Source organism: Pinus tabuliformis, chromosome 7 (genome assembly GCF_031772625.1).
Source record: "Pinus tabuliformis cultivar Carrire ecotype Pingquan chromosome 7, CPIR1, whole genome shotgun sequence".
NCBI lineage: Eukaryota > Viridiplantae > Streptophyta > Pinopsida > Pinales > Pinaceae > Pinus > Pinus tabuliformis.
The window spans coordinates 1,565,511,627-1,565,535,218 of NC_142293.1; the positions used below are offsets into that span (position 1 = coordinate 1,565,511,627).

At 41.9% G+C, this 23,592-nt stretch overlaps 1 protein-coding gene across 1 annotated transcript in view; it reads left to right on the forward strand.

Annotated features, from left to right (window-relative positions):
- LOC149254028 (tubulin-tyrosine ligase) overlaps positions 1-23,592 on the forward strand; it is a 114,784-nt gene that overhangs the window by 87,569 nt on the left and 3,623 nt on the right. The window contains exon 10 of the mRNA XM_089460053.1: positions 15,172-15,329. Within this exon, the coding sequence (XP_089316179.1) occupies positions 15,172-15,329 (158 nt within the window). The remainder of the gene's footprint in view (positions 1-15,171; positions 15,330-23,592) is intronic.

The window sequence follows — 23,592 nt, forward strand, 5'->3', positions numbered from 1 at the left end:
GATCATGATACGATGCAACGATGGTAGAAGGCATTCAACATCCGAAGTCCAAGAAGATGTGACTAGTATATCTACCGAAAAGATTAGAAGACACTAATGGAAGTTAGAAAGAGATAAAAACCCTTGACACTGAACATCTGTGGGAGATGTGCCAATTTGCATGCAAGATGCTGATACTTACAGGAAGATGTCATGGTGAAAGATCATCACAAAGGTAACTCTGATTTGAAGTGTTCATTAATTTTTTTGAACTAACATTTGATTGGGCTTATGTAGGATCGTCAAAAGGAGTATCTGTGAATGACTTCCAAGTAGACCATATAGAAGGATGTAATGTCCTTCAGAAAATATGGCATGGAAGCAGAATGACATGAAGCAAAGCTAGATGGAAAATCTGATGGATCACTTTCTGATGAGTTGAAGACATGAAGTTCCCAGCTCTTGATGCAACTGATTGTTTTAGTATCTCCACATGAAGAGCTGCGATAGGTCCCTGGTTAAGGGGGAGTGTGAGAAGAAGTTTCTTACTTGGAAGAAAACTTGGAAATTCCTAAGTTGGAAGCTTAGGTACATTCCTCTGTGATAGGAATGAGTACATTCCTTTAATGAAATAAAACCTCCTAGGATAAAAAGGAGTGATATACATGTTGTTCTGATCTTCACTTGGGAAGACAGAATGGAGGATTGTGTAATGAATTGGCATCCGATGCTCTTAGGGGATGATATAGGGCATCCTATGAAAGAGTAGTTGTGGAGGACCGATATTCTTTTGGGACTGGGGAGGGAATTTATGGAGCATATCTTGAGTGAACCCGAGTGGGTTATGTTCCTAGAGAGACATTGATGAGTATGTCTATAAATCATTGGTCTCGCCAGCATTGTGCTCTGATCTTGTGGAGAGATAGCACTGTTAGTCAAGGCCTTGCTATATAACAATGCTAGTTGATATGGTGTTATACAAATGAGTTATAAATCCGAATTCTTCTTATGAGAAATTCTTTAGATTGAGAATGACCAAGTACCATTATGAATACCTCCCTAGTTAAGAGGGAGTGTTGGAAAAGTGGTAACTAGGTTCGGTCTTCATAATGACATGTAATTGTGACTTTTGTAAATGATGTAATAAAGGAAATACAATTATTTTTGTATGCCTTGCTTCATGGGTTTCATGAGCAAGAGACTTTATTCTTAGTGGCTCCCATTGAGAGCTTTAGGATTTATCATTAAGTCAAAGAGTCAATGTCATGTATGAAGAGCTCTTCTTGAGTAGGAGTCATTGTATATGAGTCTATGAAAATGTGTAGAAGCCCTCCAATGCCAAGCGCTAGTTCTCCTCTTGAAGTCAGCCTCAAAACAGAGATAAACCTCATGTCGGCTCACATCAAATAGACACACCTATTCGGATATGCATGGGTTGGCTTATTTTATGGGACCAACCACAATAACTAGGTAGGGTATGATATTCGCATAAGTATAGTTCAGAACTCGGGTATCTCTGAGATTTTTGGTGATAATTGTTGATTTGTGCTAGCATCGGATGTGTGCTATATCCATGAAAATTGGTGGAGAGGCTAAGGCACATAAGATCTCCAAAACCCAGAAATTGTTTTGGGAAATTCCATCCGGTTGGAGAGATATGCAAATAATTAATATTTTTAATGGAGTTCCTAAGTCTAAACTTAGGAAAATTAAACTATTAATGGGTATTAATATAAAACTGGGTGAGAAGGTTCTAAATGATGAGGATCAAGCCAAATCTAATGTTAGCCATTGATTAGGAACTTAATCTTGACCGTTGAAGACTCAACAGGAAAAGTATAAGAGGCTTGAGGGTCAGTTGGAGACACACCAGTAGCTACTCAGTATTTCAAGGAAAATTGATTCTCAAAGAGACAAAGATCTATTTTCAGAGGGAGAGTTGTAGGGTGGAGGGGGGGGGGGGGATTAGCAACAGTTAGGGGAGCTCAGAAGAAGTGACGCAGGGACTCTGAGAGACAACACAGAGGGAGACATAGATCAAAGAGACGCAAGGATGATGCAGAGAGGGGCCAGAGCCTGCGCAAAGCCATGCAGGGTTGATGCAGTAGAGAAAGGAAGTTCTCCAGGGTGTTAGAAAGCCTCGGAGAAAAGTCTCAGGTGTTTTCTCCCAATGTCTATGTAAATTTTTTTGTAAAAGCGATTGTTGTTGAAGATTAATAAAACCCTCCTCTGCTGCACCGATTTTCCCGCATTGGGTTTTTCTGGGGACAATTGTCCAAAAATAACTATGTTGATGTGATTGATTCTTGTGCATATATTTATTTTTGTATAATGATGTGATATCTGCAAGTAGAATTTATTTTAATATTTAGTGAAGGGACTTCATAAATAACTTTTGGAAATAATAAGTAGGTGAAATAAATTAGTTACTGCAGTAATAGAATTTCTGTTTAGAAATTTTCACATGGTATCAGAGTGAAGATTCAGCGACAGGAAGGGAAAATCTATAATGGGTCAAGAGCATGATGTAGAGGCATCTACTCAAGGAGATTCGTGCAGATTTTTAGAAGAATGCACAAGAGATAGAAATTACGATTATTCTATGTTGGCTTCCAGATTGGAAGAAGAAGTTGCTTGCGTAGCAAGCTCTGCCTCCTCGGGGGTTTGGTATATAGATAGTGGAGCTTCTTGGCATATGACAGGAATCCGAGAATGTTTTTCAGATTATCAGGAAGAAAGAATGAATTTTCAGATCACCATGGGGAATAAGGCAAAGTGTACTCCAGTAGGGAAAGGTACTATAGTTTTTCAAACAGAAACAAGAGAGCGGTTCCGAGCTACCAATGTGCTGCATGTGCCAGGACTGGGGATGAACTTACTTTTCGTATCTCAACTTCAAAGCAAGGGCTATGGCGTTTTCTTCATTAAGGAGAAAGTATACGTCAAACACCCTATTTGGAAAAAGAAGGTCTAGATTGGAATCAGAAGTAACAGGTTGTACATGTTGCAGTTAGAATCACCAATGGCACTAATAAGCAGTAATGGAGACAAGGATTTGAATTAACTATGGCATAGAAGGATGGGACATTTGCACCACGGGGCTCTGAGAATTCTCAGAAAAACTGTAACAGGAGTTCCAGATCTTAGTACTAAACGAGATGATGTATGCAGAGGGTGTGCTCTGGGTAAGTATGACAAAGAAGCGTTTCCTAGAAGTAACAATAGGGCCAAGAATGTACTAGGATTGATACACTCAGACATCTGCGGACCGATGTCCATAAAAGCTCTTAGTGGTGCCGAATACTTCGTCACCTTCATCGATGACCATTCCAGGAAGACTTGGATCTACTTTTTGAAAACCAAAGATGAGGTTTTCAGTCGATTCAAAGAGTTCAAGGCTCTAGTGGAGAATCTGACAGGAAAGAAGATAAAAGTGTGGCGCTCAGACAATGGTGGAGAGTATGTTGACAAGGACTTCACCAATTTTTGCACTACGGAGGGCATCATAAGGGAGTGGACAACTCCCTACAATCCGGAGCATAATGGAGTAGTAGAAAGGAAGAATAGGACTATTGTGGAAGCAACTAGGGCAATGGTGTACGATCAGGATATGCCAAAATTCCTGTGGGCAGAAGCATGCAACATAACAGTCTATGTCCAGAATAGAACTCCTCATAGGGCATTAGGCAAGATTATTTCAGCGCAGGACTTCACCGGGAAGACACCTGAAGTTAGTCATTTAAGGATATTTGGGAGTTTAGCATATTGCCGTATACTCGAGGAGAAGAGGAAGAAGTTAGATCAAACTGCAGAGAAAGGATATCTTGTGGGATATAGCGAGAATGCGAAGGCATATAGGGTCTATCTTCTGGGGAGCAGGAAGGTAGTAGTTCGACGAGATGTAAAGTTCATGGAGGATAGAGCTTTCAGAAAATCTCGAGAAATGCCTTCGAGGAGCAGTTAAAAGATGAGCCGTTGGTTAAACCACTTCAACTAGTGGAAGCTAGTACCATAAATTCTCCTTCAGAACAGGAGGAATAACAAGTGGAGGAAGAGTGAGAGATTCATTAGATGGATGTGAAGATGACATTCTTGAACGAGGTAATAGAAGAGGAAGTATACATTGAATAGCCAGAAGGCTTTGAGAGACATGAGAAGAAATCTCATGTATGCAGATTAAAGAAAGCTTTATATGGGCTTAAACAGGCACCTAGAGCATGGTATGGTCGAATTGATGGTTACTTGCATAAGATGGGGTTCGTCAAGAGTGATGTAGATCCCAATCTCTACTATCTAGTTGTAGAGAATGAGCTTCTAGTCCTAGTATTATATGTGGATGATCTCTTCTTGACAAGATCATCCAGGCTCATCAAGCGCTGCAAGAAGAATCTAGCCACAGAATTCGACATGAAGGATTTGGGACAAATGCATTATTTCTTGGGGTTGGAAGTTTGGCAGCAGAAGGGTGATATCTTCCTTGGACAAGGGATATATGCTATAGAAATCTTGAAGAGATTCAAGATGCAGGACTGTAGGCCTATGGGTACTCCAATGATCACCAACTGGAAAAAAATTGATGCATTAGAAGACAAAGACATTGATCCCACCTTGTATAGGCAGCTCATAGGATCCCTCTTGTATCTGGTCAATAACAGGCCAGACATTTAATACGCTGTCAACACCCTCAGTCAGTTCATGGTGGAACCTAAGAGGGCGCATTGTGCAGTAGCCAAACATGTTCTTAGGTATATACAAGGAACAATCGAGCATGGACTTTTGTACACCAGAAGCAATGACATCAGCTGAGTGGGTCTTGAGGCAAATTGGGCTGGAAGTTCAGTAGATCGGAAAAGTACCATTGGGTATTGTTTCAGCATTGGATCAGGGATGAGCTTCTGGTGCAGTAGGAAACATAAATCCGTAGCTCTGAGCTCAGCTGAAGCAGAATATATGGCCGCTAGCACAACTTTGTGTGAAGCCATATGGATTAGAAAATTGCTGTGAACCTATTCCGTAGAAAGATGGATGCGACCAGGATCATGTGTGATAATCAGAGTTGCATCAAGCTCTCTGAGAATCCAATATTTCATGATCAGTCAAAGCACATTGATATCAAGTGTCACCTTGTCAGAGACTGTCCAACGAGGAGCTGTATAGTTGAGTTACACTCCTACAGGAGAACAAGTGGTAGACATCCTCACCAAGGCCCTAGGAAGAACAAAGTTTGTTTATTTCAGGGAGAATATGGGGATGGTAAAGAATCCATTTCAGTAGCAGAAATGGATAAGTGTCAGGTGTTGCAGTGCAACAATTAGCAGTGCTATGGGCAGCATGGGCAACATTTTGAGAGGGAGCTGCAATATAGATGTAGCAGTGGTAGTGGTAGTGTCATGGGCAGCAGTACAGGAAGCAACAATGCAGATGATGTGAGGCAGCAGGCAAGCATTATCACAGGTACTGGCGTGGAAGGATCAGTGTGATGTTTCAGTGGTGGAGCATTACTAGAGCACATTCCTCGTTAAGAGGGTGTGTTGATTTGTGGCAGCATTGGATGTGGTCTAGCCATGAAAATTGGTGGAGAGGCTAAGGCACATAAAATCTCCAAAACCCAAAAATTGTTTTGGGAAATTCCATCAAGTTGGAGAGATAATAAAATAATTAATAATTTTAATGGAGTTCCTAAGTCTAAACTTAGGAAAATTAAAATACTAATGGGTATTAATATAAAATTGGGTGAGAAGGTTCTAAATGACAAGGATCAAGCCAAATCTATCTTAGCCGTTGATTAGGAACTTAATCTCGACCATTGAAGACTCAATAGGAAAAGTATAAGAGGAAGCTTGAGGGTCAGTTGGAGACACACCAGCAGATACTCAGTATCTCAAGGAAAATTGATTCTCAAAGAGAAGGAGATCGATTTTCAGAGGGAGAGTTGCAGGGTGGAGGAAGAGGGGGGATTAGCAACAGTTAGGGGAGCTCAGAAGAAGTGACGCAGGGACTCTGAGAGACAGCGCAGAGGGAGACACAGATCAGAGAGATGCAGGGATGACGCAGAGAGGGACCAGAGCTACGCAAAGCCACGCAGGGCTGACACAGTAGAGAAAGGAAGCTCTCCAAGGTGTCAGAAAGTCTCAGAGAAAAGTCTCAGGTGTTTTCTCCCAGTGTCTATGTCAATTTTTTGTAAAAGCGGTTGTTGCTGAAGATTAATAAAACCCTCCTTTGTTGCACCGATTTTCCCGCATTGGGTTTTCCGGGGACAATTGTGCAAAAATAACTGTGTTGATGTGATTGAATCTTGTGCATATATTTATTTCTGTATAATGATGTGATATTTGCAGTAGAATATATTTTAATATTTACTGAAGGGATTTCATAAATAACTTATTAGGAATAATAAGTAGGTGAAATAAATCAGTTACTGCAGTAATAGAATTTTTGTTTAGAAATTTTCACAATAATAACAGTCATCAAGTTCAGATAATTTCAATGAAGAGTTCAGTGTTCAGATCTCTATGTTGAGGGATATTTTCGGGTGTCATATCACAGTGTACAACTCAGATGAGTAAGGAAAAGACAACGAGTTCTGAGTAGGGCTGATCACAGTAAGTAAGGCTCGGATATCTCAAAGATTCAGACTACAGTCACAACTAAAGAAGGAGAGACAAAGTCAGATGTCAAGAAGGAACTCGGCGAGTTAATAGAGAAGCAAAGAGAATTCTTCTAGTGCTAAACTGAAGTTTTGTTCCATGAGATAATAGTCTCGTTGTTACAACAGAGGAAGACCACTGTAAAGTGCTATGAAGAAGATACATCACTGTGTTTCAGTGCTGCTACAGTAGTGACAATTGGTCGACATCATGTTGACATGTTTTAGTGACATATCCAGCGCGTTGAGAAGATGATCTCAGTCTAAAGAAGGTCGAAGAGGAAGAGGTAGTCAAGAATAGAGAACTAGTGTCTTGGTCTTGGAGTGGCTAATAGGTCAAGGGTCTTGGTGTTGGTATTCGTCAATTGAAATTTTTATAAGAAGAATTTGTGCGGGTTTTCCTCTCAAAGAGTGAGAGGTTTTGGCCTTGGCTTATAGCCTACATGATGTGTCTCTTGTGTATTTATGTTCATGCATTGGTTACTGTTTGATGAAGAAGAACACTAATAATCTAACGTGAAGAAGATCCTAATCTAAAGAAGTAAAAAGAATTCACAAGCAGTCACTAATGGAAGAGAAATCCCCTAATGCTAATGCCCTAGATTTCTCAACAGGTCAAACCTGCCTATTCTGATCACTACATATACTCATTCGACCTCCTCCTTTTGGCATCAATTTCTGTTTTCTGTTCACATGTCCAAAGGAGAGATAGAGGAAGATTGAAGTTTGATCGAGCTCTTTCGAGTTTGTTGACTAGCATTAGCCTGAGCTATTTGACTAATGTTTGATTCATCTTTCTCGGGCAGTTTGACCACAAAAATGAGTGGTTGATCAAACCTTTTTGGTGTCGGAGTTGATCAAATTTTTGGGCAGTTAACCGAGCTCTGGCTAAGGCAATTTGATAGAGTTGACCAACAACTACAGGAGGTCGAATTTCGGCCATGTTGGCAGAGGATGATTGAAGTTCTTTGTAGCAGCAGGAAGGCCAAATTTCAACCTATTTGACTTGGTTTGACCTATGTGGATTTTGTGGTAAGTTTGACTGGAAAACCAGAGTGTACTTTTGCTGAATTGAACAATTTCTCCTAAGAAAAAGATTGTTGGGTTTTTCTCAAGCTTGGATTTTCCCAAGGTAAATTTGTGTCCCTTTTGTGCTTTGTTATCTCTTTATGTTCCTACTGTCATTATTGCATTATTGTTGAGATTTTTATGTATAATTGCTTAATGATGTATGTGTCATAAGTGAACTTTGTTAAAAAATCACTGGAAAGTAATTATCTAAATAGAAGATCATAATTCTCTTAGAAAATAAACACATTCCACATTACCATCCTTCAAAACTCATTGTTCAAACCTCCCATTTCCAAACAGTCTTCATTAGCATACTTAATAACCCTTCTTCATGATCAACAATCCTCCTTCACTACTTCGCTGGCCTCTCCACAGGCTTGAGGCACATTAGCCTAGCTCCACAATCCCTTGAGGCCTCTTGGCCCCTCTCCTCTGTCTGCGACCTAGCTCAGATAGGCTGCAGCCTAGTATTTTTTGCTCGCGTCCCTCTGTTATCTTACTGCGACCCTCTCTCTATATCTCGACCCTCCTTTTGTTCATAAAACTGAGGCATGACAAACCTACTTCTCTGCCTATGATAGATCTGAGGCCTCTTGTCTCCTTTTAGGGCTTCGACTCCCCTCTTCTAGAGCAAAATATAAACTTTACCAATAAATACCATCAACACCGAACCTCATATAGACAAAGATGGCTTAATCTCTTCGTCAAACGGAAATCTCAAACCTTCTTGTTTGTCCTTCTCCTAGTTGCGGATCTGCAACTTCTTCTTTTGGGCCTGCTGTTCTCACAAGAATGATTTTCTATGTTATGGGACCTCTCTATTGGTCTCTCAAATATATAACCTCTCTAATGTTGCCTTCGGATCCCCTTTAGTTCATTAAAGGTATCCTCCACAACAATTAGAATAAATAAACTAATAATATCCTTAGGATCTAAGCCCATGTCTTTAGGTCTGAAACCCACAGGCTTGGGTACTTTGCTTGCAACGTGGGTTTTCTCCACACAAGTCAAGCACCTAGGACTTGTGGGAGTACCTCCCAAGCTACACTATTTTCAACACTCCCACTTAGCAAGGGAGGTACTTCCATTCCTAGGAAGTAACTCATCAGGAACACAATCCTCTTTCACTGCATCCATCATTGCTACATTACCTACAGTATGAACAACACTATGCTTGGATGTGTCCCTGCCATTAGAAGCCTCTCGCTTCCTCTTCTCTTGATAGGCCTTCAAGCCATTCCAAGGTGTTGATTTAGGGTAGCATCAGATGTGCTCCAGCCATGAAAATTGGTGGAGAGGCTAAAGCACATGAGATCTCCAAGACCCAGAAATGGTTTGGGCAGATTGTACACAGTTTGGGAGATATTAAAATAATTAATATTTTAATGGAGTTCCTAAGTCTAAACTTAGGAAAAATAAAATATTAATGGGTATTAATATAAAACTGGGTCAGAAGGTTCCAAAAGTCATGGCTCAAGCCAAATCTAATCTTAGTTGTTGATTAGAGATTTAATCTCGGTCGTTCAAGGACCAACAGGAAAAGTATAAGAGGAGGCTTGAGGGTCAGTTGGAGAACACACCAGAGTGATCAGTCATTCGATTTACTAGAGTGGGGTTTGCTAAGTAAAGTCGAATCAGTGATCAATAGCGAGGGCCAGTGAGTACTGGACAGAGAGGCAGAGATAGTGCCTAGAGACAAGCAGAGAGGCAGATGCAGAAGCCAGAGCAGGCCACGCAGAACCCAACAGAGAGCGCAGAGGCCAGAGGGCCTGCGTCATCCATGCAGAGGGCAGCAGGAGTGATGCAGAGGGTCCCGAAGGTTGCGTAGTGCCTCAAAGGGCTGATGCAGAGGCCGGAAAGGCCATCGCAGTGCTTCAGAGTTGCTGGAGAGGGTTTTGTGGGACAGGTTTTTTGAATACCTGTTTCCAAATAGAGAGGTATTACTGCTGGTTATTTTTCTCTGTCGGGTGAGCCAGTTTGGCACCCAGTTGTACTCAAGGATATACTGCATAATAATAAACCCTCAGAATTGCTGCACCGGTTTTCCCGCATTGGGTTTTTGGAGGACGAGTTGTCCAAAAATAAAGTGTCACTTGTGTGTTTGTTTTCTTTCAGCTGTTGAGACTATATCGTGTTTATTTCATTATTTATATGTTTTAAATAACTTGTTCATAATTAACAAGTAGAAGAAATAAACCAGAAGAACATAGATTAAATTTCTAACGGATAGACTTTGAAATTTCAACACAAGGTTCCTTCTTTCTAGATATAGAAGTCTCCTTTCTTCCCACAGACCATGCACTCTTCTTGGTTTGTGGATTGTCCCTCTGAACTTGTAAACTCTCTCTCGAAATCGACCCCTTGTGAGTCTTAATAACTTTCTTCTTTCCTTGATATATAGGCTTGCCCTTCAACTTGTATAGACCACTCTCCCGAACTCCAATAACTGCTCCTGTGGAGTTAGAGCCTCTGGGCTTGAGCATCTCCTTTCCATCCTAGAACAATACTTCAAACCCCTTAGCCTCAATCGCTAAGACAAACAACATGCTGCACTTGAGCTCCGATACCCAATTTACATCATGGACTCGTAGCAACCCTCTTGAATCCATCGTGAATGCCACCATATATGACCCTTTGACAGTCTTCTGACTCTTATCGCCAACCTCCATGTGCAATTTAGAATACCATTCAGTTAGAGGCTCAAATACTTTGTGCGATCTAGTCATATGCTTTGACATTCCGCTATCAATGAACCATGCGCCTTCATCAATGGTGCCCTCAGAGAAATGAGAGGCTAGAACAAAGTCCTTCTCGTACCTTCTGGCAAAGTCATCCTGCTCGGTTGTAGATGTAGCAACCATTACCATCTCTTTCTTCTTCTTCTCATTATCTCCTTTCTTTCTATGCAGACACTTACGCGCATAATGACAAAACTCGTCACAAGTGAAACACTTCACTTTTCTCAAGTCCTTCTTGCCATTATCGAAATTCCCTTTGCCATTCATCTTACTAGCTAGATTGAAATTCACTCTATCAGAATTCTTCTTATGAAGATCCTCATCTTGAAGTTCCTCTTGGATGAAATCATCCCATAACCAGTTCCAATCTGACAACTTGTCTCAAGCGACTAATCCTTTGATAAATGACTTCTATTCCTCGATGAAGCCTTAAAGGTAGTCCTCACTAATTCAGATCCTGGAAGGTTATCTCGAATGGCAACAAGCTCATCACGAACTTGAGAAATAGTGATGAGATACAAAGCCACGTCCATCCATCATCTTAGTTCTTGAGCTTCTTTCTCTATACTATCAACCAATTCTCGTTCTTGTTCATGAACAAATCCAGGAGAGCCTTCCACATATTATGTGCAATGTTCTTCCTAGTAAGATGAGATATCAAGTGATCCTTGACTCCATCAAGAATGATTAGCTTGGCCTTCACATCCAACCCTTTTGGATTTGTTGTCTTAATAATCTCCTTGTCAACAAACTTCCATACTTGTTCCCCAACAAGATTGGCTTGATTCTTTCTTTCCATGGACTATAGTTGGACAACCCATCCAACCTGTCCTCATACCTCAAGCCAACAACCATCTTTGACATGATGTTAGTCCTTCAACAAAAAATCAACCAGCTCCCTCTTAGGCTTCTTGCTATGCACAATTTGATTCAATTGTCCCTTCAAATTAGCTTTGGTACCATGTTGAAATTCCTTACACCCTAGGTCTGGTCTATGGCTAGACTTAGCACACAAACACACTAGCAGTGTTCAACCAAAACAACTTTGCACAATGGAAATATAACTGCAGCGAAACAATAACGTACACAGGTATATATGGCCCAAAACTTATTTTATTAGTCCTTCAATAAATAATCATAGGGCTCCCGTACTAGGTATCATGGCCCTTTATGAAACCTGATACAAATGATGATACAATAGGGCTTGAGGTCAACTCCTTTAGACCTTCAATCTGCTAAACAAATCAAAGACAAAACAAACAACTTGCTGGTTGAGCTCCCTTTTCAATCAACGCTTTTAGTTCCGTTGTCCACAAAAGATCAACTACCTTTAGTCCTTTGTCCTAGCTGTCCTTTGCCTCCTCAACTCATAGGGAATAGCTCCTTTTATGCCCTATATGTACAACTGCTCACAGTGGACAATTCTCTTCAGTTCACTACACATTACAAGCCTTTAAAACTCATAGGGAATGGATCCTTTCAATGCCCTGTCACACAACTGCTCACAGTGGATTTATCCTTCAATTCACTGCATATAAACAAGCCTTTAAAACTCACTGTTCAAATCTCCCTTTTCTAAACAGTCTTCATTAACATACTGGGCAACCCTTCTTCACAAAGAATAGTCCTCCTTCATTACCTCGCTGGCCTCTCCACAGGCTTGAGGCACCTCAGCCTTGCTCCACAAGCCCCTAATGTCTCTCATCCCCTCTCCTCTACCTGTGGGCTACCTCAAACATGCGGCAACCTAGTCTTTTCTACTTGCAACCCTCTCTCTATACGTCGACCCTCCTTCTGTTCATGAAACAGAGGTCTAGTAGCCCTACTTCTCTGCCTATGACAGATTTGAGGCCTCTGCCTCCTTCTAGGGCTTTGGCTCCCTTATTCTAGAGCATAACAAAAACTCGACCAGTAGATATCATTAATAATAAACCTCAGATAGACAAACACAACTTAATCTTGTGAAAATTCACCTACTGCATTTTTCGGTTTACTATCTCCTACTTGTTCTTTGCATTAACAAGTTATTTAAATGCATAAATATTGAAGTAAACACAAATGCAACCTTCACAAATATACATATCAACAACTGAAATAAACTGAGACGACAGAAGCGACACCATTATTTTTGGACAATCGTCCTCTGGAAATCCCAATGCGGGAAAACCGATGCAACATATAGAGGGTTTTATTATTAAACAAATTTTGAATACAACTAGGGTGCAAGAAATGGTTCACCCTTTAGAGAATATCCTTGGCAGCAATACCTCTATCTGGAGACAAATATTTCGGCAAATCAACAGTCGGATGAGCAATCCTACAATGACTGCGGATGTTCCTATGCTAGACAACGAAAGCTGCTCCAAGCACTGCTCTAGAACTGCGTCACTCCTCCAGGAGCTGCGTCGCCCTCTCCCGGCTCAAAATCTGCTGATTTGCTCCCAGTCTGCCCCACAGAATCTCCCCAGCGCTGCTTCTGAGGCCCAGCGTCAGCTTCTGCGGCTTCTGCGTTGCCTCCATCGGCCCTCTGTGTCCTCTGCATCGTCTCTTTGGTCTTTGCGTCAGCCCTTCTAGGGTCTGCGCTGTCTGTCCTAACACTATGCTGCATCTCTGCTATGTATTCTTCAGCTTCAGATGAAAATCCTTTGCTGAACTGCCCCTCACTGCAACTCTGATGACTAACTCGATTTCCTCAGCAAACCTCGCCCCAGAAAATCAAATTCTTTGATCTCTTGGTGTGTCTCCAACTGACCCTCAAGCCTCCTCTTATACTTTTCCTGTTGACGATTCAACGATTAAGATTAAGTCCCTAATCAACGGCTAAGATTAGATCTAGCTTGATCCTCGTTATTTAGAACTTTCTCACCCATATTATATTAATACACATTAATATTTTAATTTTCCCAAGTTTAGACTTAGGAACTCATTAAAAATATTCATTATTTTAACATCTCTTCATCTGGGTGGAATTTCTCCAAATGATTTTTGGGTCTTGGAGATCTCATTTGCCTTAGCCTCTCCACCAAATTTCATGGCTAGAGCACATTCGATGCTACCAAAAATCAACAAATCTCTTCCTCAAATAGAAATCTTAGATCTTGCTTGTCCTTCTCCTAGCTGTGGATTTGCGGCTTCTTTTTTTGGGTTTGTTGTTCTCACCAGTGTAACACGACTCTTATAAGACCCACGAGTACCTGCAGGGCTTGATGGGTTTTATAGCGAGACAGGTCACTTGCATAGAACCCCCAGTTTCTACTTGTACTAGCCAAAAAACCGCATAAAACTCGGCTACCCGCATTGAACCCATGAAGAATCGCATATGACCGACATAGTACACATGAAGACCCTCAAAATTTGGTTTTTTTCTTTTTTGTGCTTAAAATTTACGATATTTTAAGTTTTTTTTTTCTATATTTTGCCAAGTCTTATACGGGTCATTCCGAAGTCTTATACGGGTCGCCAAGTCAATAGCCAGACAAGTCTTATAGAAGTACGAGTCGTGCAACATTGGTTCTTACAAGAATGATTTGCTATGGTATGAGACCTCTCCATTGGTCTCTCAAATATATAGCCTCTATAGTGTTGCCTTAGGAGCCTCTTTAGTTCATTAAAGGTGTCCTTGACAACAATTTGAATAAACTAATAATATCTTTGGCTTCTAAGCCTACGACTTTGGGTCCAAAACCCACAGGCTTAGGTACTTGGCCCACAACGTGGGTTTTCTCCACACAAGTCAAGCACACAGGACTTGTGGGAGTACTTTCCAAACTACACTATTTTCAACAGTACCATGCAAAACACTACAAATAAACCCTAACCAGTGATGCATTTTTTAAAAGTTAGCAATACTCCGTGTTGTCAACATGCATAAACATTGGATGTGAGTTACATTAGCTTTCAAATCATTTCTTGCTGTTCTTGTAGTTTTGCTTGGTCGTAAAATCAGCTCAATTTTACTCTCATTTGTTTGAAACCTATAATAGAAATGTTAAACATACATCAAAAGATGCCTAAAATTATCCCAAAGGCATGGCTGCTGAGCACCATGTTTGAAATGGCTGTAAGTAGCATTGGGGCATTGACAGTAATGGGTATTAGGAGACAGACAAATCAATACAACATTTAGGAGGAGACGAATCAATTTCAACATTTCGGAGTATGTTTCATTTCCAAATAACGGCATATCTTAATTAACTGTGGTAATGCAGATTACTTTAAGGAGCCATGTACAGTTGAAGTAAACATTTTTCTGTTTTCTGTTGGCTTTAGTTCTTTAGATTTTTCATTGCATGGAAGTAGGATTCGTCTTCAGTGTGCTTCCTAATTGCTCTACTATGGACATTATTCGCTCAGGTCATTCAGTTATTCCAAAGGACATAGGTCATATCTGGAGGTTTTAGCAAGGTCCAATTGGAATGAATGGTGCACCCTTAATTTTCTTTAAGTATTTTCCTAGACCATTTATGCAGTTTCTCTCCAAATTTTTCCTTTATAATTTTGTTTTTATCACCTGTTGTTTGGGTTTTGTTATAATTTACTCTTACTGTATTATTTGTTATAGACATTGTTGAAAAGGTGTTTTGAATATGTCACAAGTTGAGTTATTAGAAAGAAGGTATCCTCGGTTGTGTATATATATATATATATATATGCGAGGCATTTTGCTGCTACTGGTAAAAACACTGTTTTAAATATACATTCAACTAAATACCATGTTTTACTTCTGCTTTTATGTAGCGGATGATGCCAAAATAGCTGATATTATATGGACACATATGCAAGTTGATGAGGAAACAAAGAAAGTATATGGCTTGAATGATCATCAATATGTTAGCCAGTTTCCATTTGAAGCCTGTATTGTAATGAAGCACCACTTGGCACAGACCATTCAACAGGTATCATTCTTCATTGTCTTTGAACTGTACCAGTGATGTTGGCCAAAACTAATTGCATCTAGCTTTAGGGTTTTATTTCTTTTCAGTCATGTTTTGGCTGCAACTTTATATGGGTGCTGAAGGAATGCAGAGATAAGTGGCTTATATTATTTAATGTTAGCACACTTTTTGAAGGTCTGTCTACTCAACACTAATTTTTTATGGAGTGCAGTAGACCTTTTAGTCTTTAGCTTACTTCACATTAAAATACAAAAGGTAAGGTATTGATTGCGCAATTTTGTATAACCAATAAAAAGCCTGAAGTGTTTTAGAGTTTCTTCAGTATATATATATATCTATATATATATATATATATATTTCACATGGAAAATACCTTTATATTCCATATGAGGAATATACAAGTTCCAGTCCTTGAAGAACTATTCATTCTCAACAAGGCTTGAAGCCATTATATCAAAGCTCATCATGTCACTTGCGGGAATTGAACCTGGGTGGGGATGATCCCAATCATTCCTCCCAACCACCCGAGATAAACCCAATTCATAATTTCTTCAGTTTATGTGTATGTGTATTCTTTTTTATTTCCCAAGGGAAACTTTATGGGAAAAGCACCCCTAGTAAACTTGTTAATTTCTGGTATGTTCTATGCTTGAGAGCAATTTACTTCATTTTTTCTTATTAGCCCAATATCAATTTCCAGAGTATCAATCACATTAGCATGATAGTAAAATGCAGATAGAACATAAACATAAACAGTAGAAGACAAGCCAAGACAAGATGACACAAGATGTGGCACCAGCCAGGGACAAATCCCAATGTGGGGAAACCCTTGATCAAATCTTCTTTAGTCTTCAATAGTTCAGCAGAGAGAGAGAGATAGTACAAATATACAAATCTGAGAATTTATGACAATAAGAGTAAAGCCTAGATCAGAAATGTCAATGCTGATCAAACAAGATGGAAATCTTCCTCTAAGTGACTTGGTCAAGCCCAGTCAACTTCAATCTTCAACAGTAAGCTCAATGCATCCTTCTAGCTGCTTGGAAGATCCTCCACATGGCAGCAACAGGCTGCTGCAATCACGATTCAATCTGGTCAACACATTGACCCAACACTCCTCCACAAAATGCTGCTGTCCTCCACTGTTTGCTTGCTGCTCCTGCAAATCTGGTTAGGGCACAATATGCAGCCCTTAACCCTCTACGCTGTCAGCAAACTAAATTTCTATGCTGTCCTAAGGACTCCTACAAGTTGCCCATCAAACTGACTCAACACATACAAGATGCACTCCAAAATGTGAGCACTAGTTCACTGTTCTAGGGTAACTTGGCTGCTGCAATTCTGGACTGGTTAGGGCACGCAAACACAGTCCCTAACAACCCTCAAACTAACCCAGAATTGCTTCCTCTTGCTGCGGCTGTCCTCCAATAGGATGCTGCCCTCCATGCTGCTCCTTTAGGGCAGTTTCAAGCCCAACGCATGGACTTGTCACCCTAAAACAGTTGCTGCACCCTCCAGCAAGCCCTTCTTACCTCGGCCTCCAAGAACAGGGCCTCGGCCCTTCAATCAGCAACTCTATCTCTTAAACGTAGCCCTGAAACAGTCCTTAAATGTCCTTGCTGTTTCTCTTGGCTAGGGCTTCCTTTTTGCTGCAGTTAAGGGCCTCTTCTTCTGTGGATTAGGGCATCCCTCTTGCTGCGGATATAACCTTTCTTTTGATTGCGGCTAGAGCATCTTTGACCGCGGCTAGGGCACCTTTATGAGTGTGGCTTGATCTCCTTTAGGAAAGCGGCTAGGGCACCTTCTTCAACTGCGGCTAGGGCTTCTCTTTTAGCTGTGTATTAGACCTCCTTGCTGCAGATTAGGCTTCCTCCTTGGCTGCGGTTATGTCTCCCTCTTGACCTCTCCTTCCACCAAACCCAAACGAGTGGAGAGAGATCATGAGAGATGTGTGTGCCTCAAATGACTTGAGGTATCCTCTATTTATAATGTAACGTTCAGGTTTAGCTGGGGGTTAGTTGCTTGCTGGCCGACCTTGACAAATTGTCAATAACACAAATAATTCATATCTCCATAAATACATGTTGGAATCGGATGATCTTTAGATCAATCCTACACCTCTCAGAGAGAGGAATCCAAGAAAAATATCAGTTGCCATAAATAAGATGACCCACATGGAGTTTGGCCCTAGTTGCCAATTTTAACACTCCCTCTTAACTAGGGAGAACTCCATCTGTTAATCCATCTGCCAGTCTGTACTATCTTTGCCATCAATGCACTGCTCTGCACTGCACTGCTCTGCTGAACTATGAAGAAGTGATCGAGAATGTATCATACCATTCTCTACTGACTCGAAGTCAGTCCCATATAAAGAGAGTGTCTCATACCACTCTTACTGATCTGAAATTAGTTCCAAATAAAGAGAGTGTCTCATACCACTCTTACTGACCCGAAGTCAGTTCCATTGATCCCAGATCAATATAGGTCATCCTAGCATAGGGAGTACGGTAGTACACGATGCGTCCATCGGTAGTACTATGGTCCCTATCCTCATTTCCCTGTTCGTTGGCCAGATGAGAGGTACTTCCCATGAGTCCCTTTCTGCATGGGTAGGATGACTCAACAGGAGAAGGATGAACCACTCATCCTGCCTACATGTCACCAAGGGGTATCCCAAGGGAAGGCTGAACCACTCACCCTGTACACAACAAATCACTAGGGGAAAGCTGGACCACTCACCCTATGATTGTGTCTCAGCGGGAGAACCACTCATCTTGCCTACATAGCAAACCACTAGGGGAAGGTTGAACCACTCACCCTATGGTTGCTTATCGCTCCAAGAAGTACCCCAAGCCCCCCGGAGCTCCCAGAGCTGAATATCCATATCATACAGGACCCTCAGGAGAGGGTCTCTCCACGACTCCTAGTCGTTTTCGGAAAGTCAAGAATTTGACCTTTCCTAGGGGCTTTGTCAGAATATCGACGACTTGCACATCAGTCCCAACGTGATGGAGCCTTACTTCTCCTCGTTGTACCATATCCCGGATAAAGTGGTACTTGATGTCTATGTGCTTGGAGCGATCATGAAATACAGGATTCCCCGACGATCAGATCCCACTCTGGTTGTCGCAGAGGATCATGGTGGTATCCAACACATGTCCAAACAACTCACTGAAGAGCTTCCTCAACCATACAACTTCACAGGAGGCCATACTCACAACTATGTATTCGGCCTCAACGGTTTTAAAGCAACCGCTTTCTTCTTCCTGCTCATCTAGGATATCGAAGCATAACCCAAAGAGAAACAACACCCGTAAGTGCTCTTGCGATCCTCCACACTGCCTGCCCAATCAGAATAACTGTGCAGCCTCACATCTCCGACAATGTATCTCAGTCCATGAGTGATTGTGCTTCTTGGCACCAATCCAATGTGAGTGATGAGGCTCAATCATATATTGGCTCAACTTGTTAACTGCACAACATATATCCGGACGGGAGTTCACCAAGAACATCAATGCTACTATGAGTTGACGATACTCAGAAGCATATCCCAATTTGGTTCCGGCAGCACTACCACATAACTTCTTAAAGTTAACCTCCATCGGGGTAGTCACGGGCTTGCAGTCCACCATCCCAAATCTTTCCAATATCTTCACAACATATTTTCTTTGCAATAGGAAAATTTCTCCTGGCTTTTGCTAGAACTCAAACCCTAGGAAGTAGTGCATCAGTCCTAGGTCCTTCATTTCAAATTCAGAATCCAACTCCCTCTTATGTTTGTAAATGAGAGGGTCTGTACTTGTCAGAAAGAGGTCGTCCACATAAAGTACCAATATGAGAGGTCTATCATATTCAACCTTAAAGTAAAGGTTCTGATCGACTTCACTCCATGCTCAAGGTGCTTGCTTCGAACCATAGAGAGCTTTCTTCAACCTGTATACATGAGATTCCTGGACATGAACGTCAAATCCCTCGGGTTGTTCCATATCTGTGGTCTTGCTATTACTTGAGGGGAATGGTCCCCTTGTAAGCTTTCCCTCGATACATCACGGACATATACCTTTATGCTCTTCTTTGAACTCAGGCATCCCTATCACCATATGTCTCATATCAAGTAGGGCCTTGTAATGAAGATGGCAAACCTCTGGTGCCATAGTTCAGATTGTAACGATGTGTCACAAGACATGGCCCCCAATGGACTTCCTAACTTGATACAAAGTGCCAACCCTAAACCCAAGAGTAAAAGCATCTTTAAAATTCCTTTTCCAAACTCGTACCTTTCCATCGATGAATGCCACCTTGTAACCTTTGTCTTCCATTGGCGAAATGGACACCAAGTTCTTATTAAGATCAGGTACATATAGAACTTCTTGTAATTGAATCGTGTTACACCATTTACGGGATAGGTGGCATCATCTCCAAGAATAATCTCCAAGTTTGTTTCCTTCTCTATCAGATTAGAAAGAGCTTCCTTGTATCCGATGAAGTGCCTTGAAGCACCACTATCAATAAGCCAATTTCCCAAAGTGTCCAGAGGATAGGTAGTGGAGAGGGCCGATATAAGATAATACTCCCTTTTCTTATCAGAAACAACATTTAATTCTTCATACCTGGAGTTCCTTGCTTTCTTGGAGGGTCGACCATTTCCTTGGTGTTTTGCATTCCTTTTTCCTTTGCCATTGTACTTATCATTCCTTTGATCATTGTTATTGAAGTTGCCCCTAGAATGATTGTGATCATCATCATGCGATGTGTCCCTTCTATTTGGACACTCCATCACATAGTGACCAAACTTATTGCAATCAAAGCATCTGCCCTTCCTTCCACCCTTAGATTCAGGCTTTCCATGGAAATGACCTTTAGACCTTGCATTATTTTTCCTTTTGGTATGAGCGGAGAAAGCAGTGGGGTTGCCTCTATTAGAAGGCATTTCTTGCTCCACCATTCTTGTTTCTTCCTGAATGCATCTTGACATCGATTCTTCAAATCTCGGAATTCGATCATTATTGAGAATAGTGGTTCTAAATATATACCGCTCGGGTGGGAGCCCTCCAAGGGTAGTGATAGTAAGTTTCCTGTCAAGAATGACTTCTCCAATCGATATAAGATCCTTCTGTTGAATTTTCTAAGTCTATCTGTTAGAAAATTAATCTGTATTCTGCTGGTTTATTTCTTCTACTTGTAAATTCTGAACAAGTAATTTAAAACATACAAATAATGAAATAAACACAATACAGTGTCAAAATCTATAGATCATCAGCTGAAAGAAAACAAACACACAAGTAACACTGTTATTTTCTGACAAATGTCCCAGGAAAAACCCAATGCGAGAAAACGGGTGCAGCTATTTTGAGGGTTTATTATTATGCAGTATTTCGTTGAGTACAACTGGGTGCCTAACTGACGCACTTGATAGAGAAAAAATACATGGCAGCAATACCTCTCCATTTGGAAACAGGTATTCAGAAAACTTGTCCCACGAAACCCTCTTTAGGGACTCTGAAGCTCTGAGTTGGCCCTTCTAGTATCTGCGTCAACCTCCTGCTACTCTGCGTCAGCCTGCTGCTGCTCTGCGTCAGCCTCAAACCTCTCTGCGTCAGCCCTTTGAGGCATTGCGCAACCTCTGGGACCCTCTGCGTCACTCCCTCTGCCCTCTGCGTGGATGATGCAGTCCCTTTGGGCTCTGCGCTCTCTCTGTTGGGCTCTGTGTGGCCTGCTCTGGCTGTTGCTTCTCGCTCTCTGCCTCTGCGCTGGTCTCTCGACACTGTCTTTGCCTCTCTGTCTAGTACTCACTGCTCCTCACTGCTGATCACTGACTCGACTTTGCTTAGCAACCCTGCTCTAGAAAATCAAATGACTGATCACTCTGGTGTGTTCTCCAATTGACCCTCAAGCCTCCTTTTATACTTTTTCTGTTGGTCGTTCAACGACTGAGATTAAATCTCTAATCAACGGCTAAGATTAGATTTGGTTTGATATATGACTTTTGGAACCCTCTAACTCAATTTTATATTAATACCCATTAATATTTTATTTTTCCTAAGTTTAGACTTTGGAACTCCATTAAAAATATTAATTATTTTAAAATCTCCCAAACCGGGTACAATCTGTCCAAATCATTTCTGGGTCTTGGAGATTCATGTGCTTTAGCCTCTCCACCAATTTTCATGGCTAGAGCACATACGATGCTAACCCAAATCAACACTCCCTCTTAGCCAAGAATGTGCTCTAGTAATGCTCCACCATTGAGAATCACCCTGATCATCCAGCATCGGTACTTGTGTTGATGCTTGGCCTTCCTGCCCAACATCCTCTGCACTGCTGCCCATGGCTCTAGCGCTGCCATTGCTACATTTGTACAACAACTCCCTCTGCATCCATGCTGCTGCTGGTCCTTTCTCCCAACACTGCATCTGCACTGCAGCCCTCTCTCCTCATGTTGCATCGTGCTAGTGATAACTGTTACTGCATTGCAACTCAGTTACTGAGAAGTAAGTAACTGATCCACCCAACTTCTGACATCCCTGTCAGGCTAGAAACACTCCTGATGCTAAAGCTCCCTTTACCACCAACAATTGCTCCCTCTACTGACCTCTGCGCTGCTGCAACAACTCCTTGCATCTCGCACTGTTGCACACCTCTCTGTGCCATCTTACACTGGTGCAACACTCTCCATGCCTCTCGCACTATTGCAACCTGCTAGCCTCGCGCTGCCCTGGGAGTCCTGCACTGTAGCACTCTCTTCCGCTTCATCTGTATCTGTCTCTACCGACATACGCCAGTCTTGCTAATCTCTCTTGGGGCTCCCATAGCAAGGTATAATCCAAAAGGTGGGTACCTCAAGGATCCTGCCCCTCATGACTTGTTGTCCTCTTGACTACAGCTCGATGTCTCCCCACCTCTTCTCTAGAGGTACATGAACACTCATGGGACAATCATCATCCTCCTCGACTTCTTTCTTCGCCTTCGTTGGCGCTGCCTTAGAGTCAGACGCCTCTCCCTTTTTCTTCTTCCTCGGACACTGGTTCACATAATCACCTAGTTCCCCACAGTGGAAGCACTTGACTTTGGAGAGGTCTTTGTTCTTCCTCTTCTCCTGCTTTCTCGTAGATGCTAGAGCTACATCCTCTTCCTCTTCCTTCTTGATCCAGACTCCTTTGCTGCTACTTCCCGCCTTGCTCAACCGCTTGATCTCCTCTTGACGAAGAGCCGCCCACAATTCTTCCCAATCTGGAAGATCCGCCCTGCCCAGTATGCTCTGGACAAATGTCTCCCACTCCTCGGAGACTGCGTTAAGTGCGGTCCTTACCATCAACTCTTCATCCGGCGTGGCTCCTATGGAAGTCAGTTGGTCCCGGATCTCCTTCAACCAACTGAGGAAGTGATCTATCTGCTCCCCCTTTTGCATCTGGTATGACCGTAGCTGATTCTCAAGTAACATCTTCCTCTACACGAAAGTATGCTGGTACAACGTCTTCAAGGTGTCCCACATTTCCTTTGCCGTTTCCTTCTCGGCAATTTGTTGGACCACATGATCTTTGACCCCATCAAGGATGATGCATTTTGCCTTGGTCATTGCCTCATCATACTTCTCATTAGCTACCGGGTCAATTGGGATAGCCATTACTCTCAAGGCGAAGCCCTTGATGCGATGTCTATCTAGAATGGACAAGATCCTGGCCTTCCAGACCACAAAGTTGGACGCCCCATCCAGCTTGTCTTGATCTCTCAGCCCATTCACGACCATCTCTCTGCTCTTCTGTTGACTCGTCCGAGTCTCTCTACTTCCCTCTGGAATTTCTCCTTTCGACTCATGTTGAGTCTCTCTACTTCCCTCTGGAAGTTCTCCTTTCCACTCATGTTGAGTCTCTCTACTTCCCACCTGGAAGTTCTTTGCTGGACTCCTTCTAAGTCCCGATTTCCCTCCTGGAAATCCTTCTGCCAATCCTCAAATTGCTCCTCTTCGATCATCTGTGCACCTACAACATTGATCCAGATTCCTTGGCTAGAAATCTGCCTCGACAACAACTCCCTCTACCTTGGTTTTGCTATGTTAGGTACTATTCTGACCACAGTACCCCACTAGCTTCGCTCCCGCAAATTGCCCACAACTTCCTATGCCCCAACAACTGAAGGAATGAGCCTCTAGGCTCTACGCAATCCCAACCTTCAGATTGATGTTGATACCCCCTCTCTCTCCTTCTCACTTACAATTCTCCCTCTGATTCGATTTTCTCTTGCCGAACTTCAACCAGTGAGAAAA